At 52.7% G+C, this 12846-nt stretch overlaps 5 protein-coding genes across 5 annotated transcripts; 3 read left to right on the forward strand and 2 right to left on the reverse strand.

Moving 5' to 3' along the window:
• Window positions 1–56: 56 nt before the first annotated feature.
• CC77DRAFT_1100302 (hypothetical protein) lies at window positions 57–1242 on the forward strand (the record flags this gene model as incomplete). Its single annotated transcript, XM_018530061.1, has 2 exons — window positions 57–1066; window positions 1119–1242. The coding sequence occupies exons 1-2, from the start codon at window positions 129–131 to the stop codon at window positions 1240–1242; spliced, it is 1062 nt and encodes a 353-aa protein (XP_018379329.1). The 5' UTR covers window positions 57–128.
• Window positions 1243–1840: 598 nt separating this feature from the next.
• Window positions 1841–4240, reverse strand: CC77DRAFT_1044985 (hypothetical protein). The gene is made up of 3 exons (XM_018527379.1): window positions 3871–4240; window positions 3710–3809; window positions 1841–3654 (listed from the first exon to the last, which is right to left on the reverse strand). Exons 1-3 carry the CDS (start codon window positions 4058–4060, stop codon window positions 2319–2321), a joined length of 1626 nt encoding a protein of 541 aa, XP_018379330.1. The 5' UTR covers window positions 4061–4240; the 3' UTR covers window positions 1841–2318.
• A 403-nt stretch (window positions 4241–4643) lies between these two features.
• On the reverse strand, window positions 4644–6385 carry CC77DRAFT_1067370 (cytochrome P450; the record flags this gene model as incomplete). The annotated part of the gene is made up of 4 exons (XM_018528984.1): window positions 4644–5028; window positions 5083–5593; window positions 5648–5991; window positions 6045–6385. The coding sequence occupies 4 exons, from the start codon at window positions 6383–6385 to the stop codon at window positions 4644–4646; spliced, it is 1581 nt and encodes a 526-aa protein (XP_018379331.1).
• A 2562-nt stretch (window positions 6386–8947) lies between these two features.
• Window positions 8948–10032, forward strand: CC77DRAFT_1100305 (EF-hand superfamily Ca2+-modulated protein). Its single transcript, XM_018530062.1, has 3 exons — window positions 8948–9004; window positions 9056–9252; window positions 9303–10032. Exons 1-3 carry the CDS (start codon window positions 9002–9004, stop codon window positions 9718–9720), a joined length of 618 nt encoding a protein of 205 aa, XP_018379332.1. The 5' UTR covers window positions 8948–9001; the 3' UTR covers window positions 9721–10032.
• Window positions 10033–10084: 52 nt separating this feature from the next.
• Window positions 10085–12555, forward strand: CC77DRAFT_1026167 (guanosine-diphosphatase). Its single transcript, XM_018526206.1, has 4 exons — window positions 10085–10267; window positions 10330–10722; window positions 10773–12123; window positions 12200–12555. The coding sequence occupies exons 2-4, from the start codon at window positions 10392–10394 to the stop codon at window positions 12255–12257; spliced, it is 1740 nt and encodes a 579-aa protein (XP_018379333.1). The 5' UTR covers window positions 10085–10267; window positions 10330–10391; the 3' UTR covers window positions 12258–12555.
• The last annotated feature ends 291 nt before the right edge of the window (window positions 12556–12846 follow it).

The raw sequence follows: 12846 nt of genomic DNA on the forward strand, positions 1-12846 counted from the left end.
CCTCGCTCTGTAGAGCGAGGCGCGCCTTATAAGCAGGTTTAGCGCGTACTCTGTTCCTTCGAGGGACGTGTGTCTCGAGCCCTCGTTACACTTTTCGATTCCTCGACCTCCCTGCGGATCTACGATGGATGGTGTACGAGTATGTGGCGGGCAAGCAAATCTGGCCTGGCGGTTGGACCAGTCTGGGTCGACTTCAGGAGTATCCCGATTGCAACAATGCCGAATCTCTGACCGACCTGAAAAATGAGTTTTGCGATAAGACTTGGTTCAACGGAATATCCGTCGGCGTCTACCCAATGTCCTTCGCGAAAGATCAAGAGCCATATGAAGAGTCGTCTGGTCTCTTGCCAGAAGATACACATGTCGGCCTGGGCCCGACTCGGGCAGAAGAAGCATCTGCGATGAGTTTACTCCGTGTCAGTCGTCAAATTCGCATGGAATTTGCGGCGGTCTTGTGGGGCATTACGATCAAGCGATTCAACTGTTTGGCCATTATTAAAAGCGTCGTACAGTATCTGCGAAAGTACTGTACACGACAAGAAGTTCTAGGGCATGTATTCGCGCCTCGAGATCGTTGGGTATTGAGACGCGTATTCTTGAGTTTCAGCAATTACGAGTATCTCAAATTTTTGGGGTACGATATTTGTGTGGGCAGTACTTTTGGGGTAAGCAGGCGGATCGAGAAAGGGAGGCAGAGGGGAATCGTCAGCGGTGTGAAGTTGCTGAGTGATATACACACTTTACGGCATCTGAACCTCCAATTCCAGATAATGATGCCTTATCGCTATTACGGAGATCCCGAGATCACGCCGTGGGACCCCTGGTATTCTGAAAACGAAGCGCCTCGGTCGTTTTGTCAGAAGGAAGTTGTCGACATCATTTTGACGCTGGGTTATGAGTTACTTCGAGGCTTCCGAAAGGTCACGATATCCGGAGATGTGAAGACGTCGAATCACGAGAAATGGGATCCTCTTTTGCGCGACCAGTTGCCCCCAGGCAAACCTCGAGAAAGGCGCGACATGACCGCTGACGTCGCCAGGATCCTGGCCATGTCCGATGAAGAGCTGTAAGTAGTTTCAATGCCGTATACAATCTGCTTGCGCTAATCCGAACGTCAGTCCGCCGATCTGCCGCTGCTCAAAGCCATGTCAGTGGTGGTGGTCTGAACGTCGGGAGGAGGATGGGGAGTGGGATATGGAATGGTTGGAACATGTGAACCCCGAGTTTTCCTGTGAGGACTGAGAAAAGGCCAGGCGACAGTGGTGCACATATCAGTTTGACTAATTGGAGATGGATATGCTGCTTCGAATACTAGAGTAGATGGTCGGATTATTCGTCCGTTTCGCATGCAGCGACTTTGAAAGTTGCATGTCATTTTGCAATGCTATGCGCTTCAGGTGGCTCTTTATGTATCCGCACATCTTGTTCGTTTTTCTTTTCGTGCAGATAGATCAGGCTGCATTCTTCCGGTTGAGGTTCGAGCTAGATTGTAGGGTAGGGTAATAAAAGAATGGAAGAGGGACAATGAATAGGCTTCGCCGCCGTTTACCGTCCGAAGAACAAGACGCCAGTACGGCTGAAGGCTGCGCTATACCACGGATAGGTGCTCAGATGGGTTGTGTATATTGCTTCAATATCGCTGCTGCAACAGTTTCGCATCTCATGTAGCAGCCGAGGTCTACAGTTGGATCAATTGCGCGCGCCGGTGGGCGGCTGTGGAGGCAGATGCAACCTTGGAAAGAAGGGTGGCGTTGTCTGGCAAGTAGGTGCCTGGTGTGCGACGCGATCGCTGGGCCCACCGAACCGAACGCCGACATGGTCACACCAACCACCGACAGGCGACCGTCGCATTTGGATCTCGGCCACCTCAACGTCAACTTCAACTTCCGAGCCAATCAGTTATCTAACGAGAGTTTCCAGTTCGGAGCCAGGGTTGCACCATGCTTGTTTGGCAATGTTAAGGTTCCATGTCAACACACTCGGGTCGTCACAACTTCCACCTTCCTATACCAGAGGTTTATCCGGGTATATGCGATGGGTAGAGGATTTCCAATGGTAATATTCACCGGTGACGCCAAGAACAGTATTCGGCGCTGATGAGAGTTAACATGGAGAGATTTCTCACGCAAACTGGCGCTTCCTAGTGTAGTTGTAAAATCCTTGCACACTTCAACCGCGAAAGCTAACACCACGTGTAGATGTAGTCCTCAAGATTGTTCAACCTTTCATGGAAAGCTACATTATTAGAAGAAAAAACAACCAGCACACATGCGCTAGTAGTCTTCACCTCCCTATCGAACCTCGTAGCCAAGAAATTCTCAGCAGTCCACACTAACAATCGCCGCACTACTCCAAGGCACCTCTACGCTCACCAAACCCTTCCCATCAACCTTTACACTCTCCCCACACGTCACATTACCCAAGCGAACAGGCTTCCCCTCATCAAGCTCATAATTATAGCTGTACCCATCCCACGTGATACCAGAAATGGCATCACTTCCATTCGCCAACAGCCTCTGCACGTGGGCTTCGCCTTTGCACTCCTGCGGTAGCTGGAATGTATACGTCTCGGAGGGCCGGGGGAAAGCGTCGGTGTAGTTGTTGTCTGCGGTGGTGTTGTACGTGTGTAAATCGACGAGAAGCAGGCGGGCAAGCGTGTCGTCAACGTGAGCAGCGTATTGGGTCGAGTATATGGACGAGGAGGCGAGGCTTGAGATGTGCAGGCGAGACGAGGGCGAGGGCTTGTGCATGAAGGCTGCAACGGCAAGGTTGCCGTAGTAAGGGGGTTTGGTGCCACGGGTTGTGATGTTGGTTTCGATCGGTTGCCAGGATTGGTACCGGTAGTTGGTGCCTTGGTGCATGTGAGAGCGAGAAAGGTTTTGCGATGCAAGATAGACGTTCCAGTCCACACCCCACAGGGCAGCACCGAAGCTGTTGCTCAGGCCCGGTCGTCCTTGGCGGGCGAGCGAGTTGTGCTCGCCCATGATGAATGGGAGGTTGGGGTCGAGCGCTTCTCCCAGCTCCTTGATACCTCTTGAAACATTGAGCTGAGCGTTTGCCTTATCTACCACGCTACTGTGATTCATCAATGTGCCTTGCAAGGTAATGCCAGGGTTCGTGGAAACACCCATGTAGTTGTGGGATGAAATTAAGCCAATGTTGTGCTTCTCGTCCAGACCTTGTCTGAACACTTCCACTGGATCTAAAGTGAAGTAGTCATTGCGCGCGACGCCTGCGAAACTCGGTGCCATAAACTTAGTTCCCGCAAGATCTGGGCAGGCTGCCTTGGTCGCCTCTTCGATGGCAGTGGTGCCGTTTAGCCATTCAGATACGTAGTCGGCTTCGGTCCAGTTGTCAGGTCGATAGCCAGAAGCATGGAAGAGATCAGGCTCGTTGCCGTATTCCCAAAATAAAAGGTCGCTTCCTATCGCTTTGCAGGCATACGATACAGATGCCCAAGTCGCGGCTCTTGCAGCGCTAGAGTTGGCACCCATATTGAAGCCGTGGACAAACTTGGTGCCCTTGGGCATTGTCTTATAAGACTCGAAATAGGACGGGCCAATGGTGATGATGGTCGGGTAGTCGGCTGAGACGTTTGGCCGGATGATGCCGATGAGGCCAGTCTTTTGCGATTCATCGAAGATGGCGATATCCCTTGACCATGAGTCAGCTATGTATGTCCCAAGGCGCAATCAAGGTGTAGTAGTACTGTGTATTGCCGCCCACTCGAGCGATTGGCAATGAACCTTGGAGTTTGCCCAGGTTGCTCATGAGATTGTATGTGAACGCGTTCGGGTGCGACAAATTGCCTGTAGGCATTGCAAGTCAGTAGGGTTTCCACAATGGATCCTGACATGGAAGCAAGCATACCAGCGAAATCGGGCCATGATGAAAACTCGAAAGAGAATGAGACAAAAGAGTCCAGAGGAATGCCAGCCGTGTTGGGAGCTGCTTTGCATATGGCGATTGGCTTGGAGGAAGAGGGGATGTGAGCAGCCTCTGCCTTCAATGAGGCTACGAGAGCCCCGAGGAAGAGCGAGCGGTTGATTGAAGGTACCATCTTGGTCGTCCGATAGCGTCATCATCGAGATTACCTGCGCAGACGTTTATGGGCGCCGCCGGCAACGGAACTTCGGCCAGCACGTCATGCGGCAATTGAAATCCATGGACCCGGTCATGAATCTGGTATTCTCAATGGACGATCCTTCGTTTTGCGGGGGAAAAAAAGTCGGGGTACATGGGTAAAAGCCGGGGTAGTCGCACGGTCGGTTTCTCGCCGGCGCTGAGCCGCATGCATGGATGCGCGGCTTCTTGCCCGCTGATTGGTTTGTTTGCCAGTTGGACCTCGGGACGACTCCATCAATCAAGGCCCGAATCACCCTCCACTTTCCGGACATGAACAAATTCTCGGAATCCCGTCTTTAACAACCGATTCGCATTGTCCTTGGCTTGCGCTGGTTTGCACGGCGTTTGGCACTGAGCGACGCCTCGATAGGTGGATTTACTTTCAATGCAGGTAAGTTGCATCAATCATTTCCCTTGGCATGTTAGCAGCTATGATCAATATGCATGCGCATGAGTAAGTGTAGTTGGATATAGCGACCCCGTTAGTGTCAACATCGTCATAGGACTATCAAAAGCAGCTATCTCATCCCTTTCAACGCCTCAGCATCACTCTCCCCCCACGGATACACCTCCTCAGCCCTCCTAATCAACTCCCTGCACTTCTCACTCCTCGGTGTGATACTCACACGATACGGCTTCGGATGACTAACAACACCCGCTTCGAATTCCACTTTGGGCTCGACAATCTCCCCATTCACGACTGGCTTTTCAACGTTGAAGACAGCAAGCGACTGTGCAATGGTCGTGAAGAGGGCATTGTCGGCAACGTATCGACCGGGACAGACACGACGCCCGTAGCCAAAAGTCCATGTGCGTGGGTCGGGCTGCGTGGAGCCGTCGAGGTAGCGTTCTGGGCGGAAGGTCATTGGGTCTGGATAGATGGCAGGGTCGTGCGTGAACCACCTGCATACCGTTAGCATTGATCATGTGCAGTCTCCGGATGGGTACGATGTGTACCAGTTGTTAGGCAAGATCATTGCACCCTTTGGTATCCTGTAGCCTTTGATGCTATCTTCCTGGGTACAGCAATGTGGTATTGCCATCGGGGCGACCGGATGCCATCGATGCGTTTCCTTCATCACGGCCTCGATATACGGTAAGCTTGCTTTGTCGCTGGTGATTGGGAGTCTCTCTCCGCCGAGTACGCGGTCCAACTCCTCTTGAGCCTTTTTCTGGACTTGTGGAAATACAGCCATGGCGAGGAAGAATGTCATTAGCGATGAGACTGTTGTATCGGCACCGCCGAGGTACATGGATGCAGCGGACCATTTATGGATGTACTCCATGGAGGCGTCCGATCCGAGTGATTCAATGGCTTGAGAGAGAAAAGACGTCTTTGCTTCCTTGTCTTGCATCTGAGTCTTGACGAATGCGTATGGCTCTTCGGCTGTGCGGGTCAATTGTTCCGCCATCTGGCGAGCTGTGCGCTTGAAGCTAGTACCTGGACACCAGTCTGGAAGGAATCGCACTTCTCCGTATCAGTATCCTCCCGGTATTTGTTCGAGTAAAGTGGGAAACTCACAAAACGGCAAGACATCCACGGACCATTTCCCTGGTACACTCGAATCTGCAAACTCGGCCATAGTTTGGCCCGCCATATCCACTAGCGGATCTCTTCCCTTGGCGTTTGGCGTGTATCCATACGTGATTCTCAAGATAACAGCACCTGCTTCCTTTTTGATGTGTTCAAAAAGTTCATTCGGAGAGTCCAGTACGTTCAACAAAAAGTGTGCAGCCTCTTCATTCTGGATGCGATCAAAGACCTTGAGTGAGGTGCTGGAACTAGCTACACTAGCGATGTTGCGACGATGGTGCTTGAAGGTCTGATTGGGTTGGTGCATCGCCAACGTTCTTGTCCAGCCGATCCTGCATCTGCGTTAGACATCTCGGTATTGCACCCAGGCATACGGAAGGCGTACATGTCTCCGCTAAACACCATGTGCGGTCGGCCTGAAAATGTAGCGGCACGATTGCTCAGTAGCTCTACCGCTACATCTGCATCGTTGACAATGATGAATGTCTGACCAAGTACCGTGATCGAGCTTATAGGGCCATAACGGTCCTTGTGCTGGAGCCAATGATGGCACTCGAGAATTCCAGGCTTCGGTAAGTCATTGATGTTGCCAAGTAAGGGGAGACCTTTAGGTCCAGGAGGGAGCGGAAGGTCGTGAAGATTCTTGCTCGAGAAGAAGCGACTGAGTGCGTATAGTACAAATGTACCAAACGCCAGAACTAGAGACGTAGTTGTTAAGAACGCCATGGCAATATGAGTTCACATAGAACCCAAAGTGCGAGACGATGAGCGAGGAGGTGGAAGCTCTAGGTTAAGGAGAGAGTTGGGAAAGAATACTTCGAACAAGATTGGGCTCATGCTGATGTAGCAAGCCGAACCTGAGTTTTCTCGCACGATGGTAGCATACATGCCTCATGTAGATTAGTGCCTGCGGAGCCGCCACGGAAATATCTCTCGTTCCCGGTAAGTAGTGATGCGAGTACAGGCATGCTGCAGCCATAGTTGCTGACTGGCAGTGTAACCCAATCCCATGTCATACTCGGCATAGTAGTGGAGCAGTCGCCGCCTCAAAGAGAAAGAAGAGTATCATGTCATTGCGCAACGTATAACAACGACAAGGGTTCAGACGCCATAGGATGAATCATGTCTCTTTCCGATGCATCATTCTCATTTTGTTTTGGCTGTTGTTGTCTGCGTTTGTGGAAGAGGAGAGAGGATAGTCCGCGGCTACCGGGCGGCATTGGGCGCGCTACGAGACGGGACAAAGTGGAGATACTTCGCCCTGCATGACTAGCAGGGAGGGACACGTTTGTTAGCCTTGCGCAGGGCTAGGCAGACAGAACGCCTAACATGGTCACGACCAATGAAGATGAGCCAGAAGCGCAGCATCTCCACAAGAGAATCATCCGACGCGAATGAGCGGCAAAGACCGCATATTGCATCGGCCATCGTGAGGAGTAGTTGGACAGGCACTGAGATACTGGTATAGGCTTCTATTAAGACGAATCCTTCAGAGGCTGTCAAGCCTCTCAGAAGGATGACATATATATACGTCACGTGATCGTGGCTGGTGCGGGCCGACGGTGCCTCGAAGGGTTCCCGGTAGCTCACCAGTCTGTGGCTGAAAACTGTGGTCATGGAACATCGTGACAGCCATCCATAGCTGCACAGTAGCTGCGCAACCACATATTGGAAGGTTGCGGTCATAAGGAAGATCACGAGAAAGGTCACGCAAACGATAATTTGTCTCCTCTATTCCTCACCCCTGAGCCGAGTGATCGACCCAACGATTCGAGAAACAGAGGCCTCAAACACCTTGAAGGGGGTAGGATGAGGTTGTTTAATCTTGCTTCAGTGTCCACACTCGCTCAACGTAGGAAATCGTGTTGGCGGGCTCTAGCAATTTGAAGAAGCGGAATGGAAGAAGGCCGAAGCCATGCCATGCCAGTCGCACTCGAATCCACACAACCCTTCGAAAGAAGCGTCGCAGGATAAGAGATTAGACTGCGAAAGTCCCTCGTGTCTCCTCTGCAGCGGAGATGTATACATCTCACAGCTCAAAATGGCAAGATGCCGACAGGTCGACAGGAAGCCTTTGGTCAAACCCCTCAAACAACATCACGAAGATGTTGTAGCCACGCATTGATTGGTGACGGATGCTTTGCCCATCCATAGTCACCATGCGTGCAGATCTTGACGATGGTGTTGACAGTCAGGGTCAGAGCCTAAGATCAGGATGGCACCCATCAGTCGGAGTCCAACTTCGATCTGCTATCCCGCCGCAGCGGAACCCACTGTTAGAGCAAGTAACAGCAGTGGAATGGCCACGCGCGATCTCAACAACGCAAGGTTGGAGTCAGACGCTGGATCACTGTACCGCAGCACATGCAACCGAATGGCAGAGAGATCAACGATTGTTTAACCGAAGATCATCAACGATTATTTAATCACCGTCAACGATTGTTTAACCGAAGACTAGTCATTTTTCCCGATGGTGAATGTATCACTATCGAGTGCTTCGTAGCAAAACGTGCCAAGGGCCATGCGGCCTATCGGAAACTGTCCGAAGAAAGTTCCATATCTGTTGGCTTCTTCCTCCAAGATCGGGGTCCAAGACTGCCGGTATCTCTATCTTTGGTCAAGAGGCCTAGCCTAATGAAGCCCTCTCTCAGTGTCGGGGATAAATCCCTGCTTGCGAAGTTCGCGAGTCGGTACGAATCGTATCGGACCACTGTCTGACAACACATGTGGATTTTATGGAGTAGATTCCTTGCGTGGGAGGCACCGGCGCATCGCGACGCGCGCAGAGGCGACTTCGACCGTTCGATGGGTAAGTGCTTAGCACGTTCCGTGGGGGTGGGAACTCGCGTGGCGGTCAGACAGACGCGTCTTCTGGACCTCCGTGGCTCATCTTGAACTCCATTGTGTCAGGTATAAGACAAGATAGGGCGTGATGTGGTGTGGTATGATATGGTATGGTATGGTTGGTATCGATGGATGAAGGATCAAAATGTTCAAAATGATAGGTAATGCATGTTTGAAGGTGTCGGCGACAATTCACGTTCAACGCGTCGACGTAACAAAGTCATGAAATGAGTAGGTCGAGAAAGCCTCTACAGCTACAAAGGAGCTGAACAAGAGAGGTGTAGAGGAAAAGGCACAGCGGGGTAGTCGCGGTGGCTTTATAGCTCCATGCTGGAGAGGAGGGAGTTGAGAAAAAGTGAAGAATTGGACTGTTCGGAAATGGGTCTGTGTTTCGCTTGGCATTGGTCCATGCATTCGCGTCATCGAAGCTAGTAGAGTGACGAACGACACAGCACGCGCCAGCACGAGGGATCGCTTCAACCTCACCAGGTACGCGATATGGTCAGTTTTCCGAGACAAATATACCCCGGGAAAGGAACTAACAAGCGACAGTCGTCGAAACGTCGTGGGCCTCCCATGAAGGCGCCGCCTGCCAAACGCCCTTCAAAGCTCGCGAAAGAGAATGGTATAACGGCAGAGCAAGAGGCTGAGATACGCGAAGCATTTGGCCTCTTCGCTGTGTCGCATCCCGAACACGAAGGCTCTAAGGAGGGTGTGTTGAAGAAGAGCGACGTGCGCAGATGTCTCATGTAAGCCGCGCGAACTCACTGTCAATGTGCATATACTAAAGATGGCATAGTTCGCTGAACCTCACACCCGACAAGTCCGAGATGTCGTCCATCCTGTCTACCATCGATCCCCTCAATACCGGCTACGTCGAGTTTGTGCCTTTTCTTTCATACGCTGCCATCGCAATACACTCCAAGGAGCAAGGGTCCGACGAAGACGAAGACGGCGACGACTACCAAGGGGAGAGCAATGCAGAGGAAGTCAGCGCGGCTTATCAGCTCTTCACGCACGGCGCCCCGGGACCGATAACACTTGGGCATCTGAGGAGGGTTGCGAAGGAGCTGCGAGAAGATGTGCCAGACGACGTATTGAAGGATATGATCCTTGAGGCAAACGGCGGGGTCAAAGGTCAGGGCAAAGATGTCGGAGGAGTCAGCCTCGAAGATTTTGAGAGTGTCATGAAGAGAGCTGGGTTGTCTTTCGGATGAAAGCGCCAGAGTTAGAATGACTGACTCACGGAACAACGCATCGCACAATCTATGCGAAGCCCTTGTACAGTACCGCCATCGCACGCGTCGATGGTGACCTTACAAGACGTAATGCGAAAGTCTCTCAGCTCCTCAGCTGCCCGACTTCCCAGTGCTCCACCCGTGCACCCTGCTCAAACGGCGTCGAGCCAGGGAACGAGCGGCGGAGCTAGCGCACGATGCGCATCACACGCAAAAGGCGGCTGTCTACCTGGTACACGAGAACATATAGTGTAGAAAGTAAAGTCATGCAATGAGATTTGTAGAACATCTGTAACACAGTGCATCAACAGCCACGTCATGTCAAATGTGATGCGACGCCAAATATAGCCGATGCAGATAAGGCCGGCCCCATTGGATGGTGGCGCTGCAGGGCTGAAGTTCAGATGTTAGTGCCAAGATTCAGGGACCTCACCCAACAAGCACACGAATACGAACGCAACCGACTTGGGTAACGCCAATCGCAATCGAAAAGACGTCTCTACTGCTCCGCAGGGTCACCACTGTTGTACGTAACCATCCACCGTGTCCACAACCGCCGCAACAGCCCAGGCTAACTTGTCGACGCAGCTCAGCTCAATGACCACGCCCTAAACCGTGGACCCTTTTCTCCCCTTGTGTCGCCTAGTTCCATGTCCAGCGGCGTCGAAGTCCCCGGAAGCCAACGACGTCCCGGCATCTGGTCCTACTTTAGTTTCTCTGGCCCACGCCGCCGCGTCTCCGTCTCCCTGCCACGCAGCTTCGACCCCAACCGCGCCGACGCCAGCGACCCAAACGCAAAAGCCGACAGACACTCGCGACATCGGTCCACGTATTCGGACGCATTCATGAACGACCACAAGGGCAGCGCCGTCATGAACCAAGGGCAGCGGTTGCGCTACCTGAAGACAGGTGGCGTCATCGCATTCATACTGCTTGTCCTGTATTTCGTCGCACCGCGAGATGGCATATCCAGACCGGCTGGTAGGTTGAGGACACGTTCTTGGGAAGCCATGTGCTAACACACCCACCAGCATCGCATCCATCAGGCGGCAACACAGCAGCTGGCGATGCACAGGCACAATGCACAAAGTCCTACTCCAAGGACAAGCCGCTCATTCAATATGCTCTCATGGTCGACGCCGGCAGCACGGGCTCGCGCATCCACGTCTACAAGTTCAACAACTGCGGCCCGAGCCCCGAACTCGAGAGCGAGAACTTCGAGATGACACCCAAGCGAGAGGGAGGCTCTGGTCTCTCGGCATACGGCGATAACCCAGAGGCTGCCGCCAAGAGTCTGGACGTGCTCATGGACGTTGCGCTCAAGAACGTGCCCAAGGAATACCAGTCATGCACACCCATCGCTGTAAAGGCTACAGCTGGCCTCCGCAAGCTTGGCGAGGAGAAGAGCAACGCCATCCTGGCTGCCGTGCGCAAGCATCTCGACAACGACTACCCTTTCCCGCTCGTCTCCGAGGAGAGGAAAGGTGTAGAGGTCATGCCTGGCGAGATGGAGGGTGTATACGCATGGATCACCGTCAACTACCTCCTAGGCAAGATTGGCGGCCCCGACAAGAACCCCACCGCTGCTGTCCTCGACCTTGGTGGTGGCTCCACGCAAATCATCTTCGAGCCTACCTTCCCCGATACTCCTCGCGGCGGCCTCCCTACCAAGCTAGCAGAGGGAGACCACAAGTACACGCTCCACTTCGGTAACCGCGACTTCGATCTCTACCAGCACTCGTACCTTGGCTACGGTCTCATGGAAGCCCGCAACAACCTGCACAGCACCGTTCTCGCCGGCCTCCACGAGACGAACAAGGACAACAGGGAATACCTCAAGAAGCCCATTGTGAACCCTTGCATCGCACCCGGCATGACCCGCGAAGTCGAAGTACAGATGCCCAAGGGCCACGCACTAGGCGACTCCATCACAGTCAACATGACCGGCCCCTCTACCGCCTCTCCCACCCAATGTCGTGGTCTAGCCGAGAAGACACTCCACAAAGACGACGAGTGCGCCATCGCCCCTTGCGCTTTCCGCGGTGTCCATCAACCTCCTTTCGAGCAGACGTTTGCTACCGAAGCCGTATACCTCCTCTCCTACTTCTACGACCGCACACAGGACCTCGGTATGCCCGAGTCGTTTACACTCCGTGAGCTGCAGGACTTGGCCGACAAGGTGTGCACGGGCGAGAAGGGCTGGGATTCCTTCAGCGCTGTGCCGAAAGCGCTTGAGGAGTTGAAGGGCCGGCCTGAGTGGTGCTTGGATCTCAACTTCCAGTACGAGCTGCTGAGGAGTGGGTACGGTATGCCGATTGATCGCGAGGTCAAGATTGCGAAGAAGATCAAGGGTAATGAGCTGGGCTGGTGTTTGGGTGCTAGGTGAGTTTTCTTCTTCTTCTTTGCCAGTATTATCCTATTTGAACATGAATCATGGTTGCTAACCCTCATATTTTAGTCTTCCGCTGCTTGAGGCGAACTCGGGCTGGCAATGCAAGATTAAGCAGGTGCAATAGACGAGTATGAGGATTGTCTATCCAGGGATATTCCCGGTACAGTGATTGACGGTTCGATCCCTATTACCCCGGAAGTGTACGCAATTGTATGCATTGATTGGCGTTCTGTTGGTTCGGGTTGTGGTGCCAATGAGTGAAAACCTTGACGGATTCACTTACTTACGGCTACTTGCAATGGTGTTGATATAGAATGATGTATTCATAACCCCACAACAAACATAGACTTTGCAACTCTTGTCTCACGAGACAAGCTTTGTTGTTAAGAAATCCTGCTGTAAACTCTTCGCGAGGTTAAGACGCCCTGCTTTGAAGTTCCTCACGTGACGTCGGAGATGGGCGAGATAAAGTGGTGCGGAACGGAACAACGTATCTACGAATCGGACCGCAACGCATCAATGGTGCCACGTCGGCAAGACCGGGCACAGCTGCGCAAAAGACACGGCTGAATCGAGCGGATTCAGACGAACAAACGGCCTCAGCAAACAGAAGCCGGTTCCAGCCATAGTTTACTGCATTACACCTGCTCTACCTGATATCGATCGCCATGTCAAGCTCAGACTTTGTTGACGAGGATCGTCATCCGCGGCAG

Source organism: Alternaria alternata (assembly GCF_001642055.1).
Source record: "Alternaria alternata strain SRC1lrK2f unplaced genomic scaffold CC77scaffold_36, whole genome shotgun sequence".
NCBI classification, from domain to species: Eukaryota; Fungi; Ascomycota; class Dothideomycetes; order Pleosporales; family Pleosporaceae; genus Alternaria; species Alternaria alternata.

Coding starts and splice junctions, on each gene's coding strand:
- CC77DRAFT_1044985 (XM_018527379.1), bottom strand. CDS start 4,060: ATGGTACCTTCAATCAACCGCTCGCTCTTCCTCGGGGCTCTCGTAGCC. Junction 3,810..3,870: donor ATCATGGCCCGATTTCGCTG/GTATGCTTGCTT, acceptor CAATGCCTACAG/GCAATTTGTCGCACCCGAAC. Junction 3,655..3,709: donor CGAGTGGGCGGCAATACACA/GTACTACTACAC, acceptor CTCATGGTCAAG/GGATATCGCCATCTTCGATG.
- CC77DRAFT_1100305 (XM_018530062.1), top strand. Junction 9,253..9,302: donor GACGTGCGCAGATGTCTCAT/GTAAGCCGCGCG, acceptor AAGATGGCATAG/TTCGCTGAACCTCACACCCG.
- CC77DRAFT_1026167 (XM_018526206.1), top strand. CDS start 10,392: ATGTCCAGCGGCGTCGAAGTCCCCGGAAGCCAACGACGTCCCGGCATC. Junction 10,723..10,772: donor TGGCATATCCAGACCGGCTG/GTAGGTTGAGGA, acceptor CACACCCACCAG/CATCGCATCCATCAGGCGGC. Junction 12,124..12,199: donor GGCTGGTGTTTGGGTGCTAG/GTGAGTTTTCTT, acceptor CTCATATTTTAG/TCTTCCGCTGCTTGAGGCGA.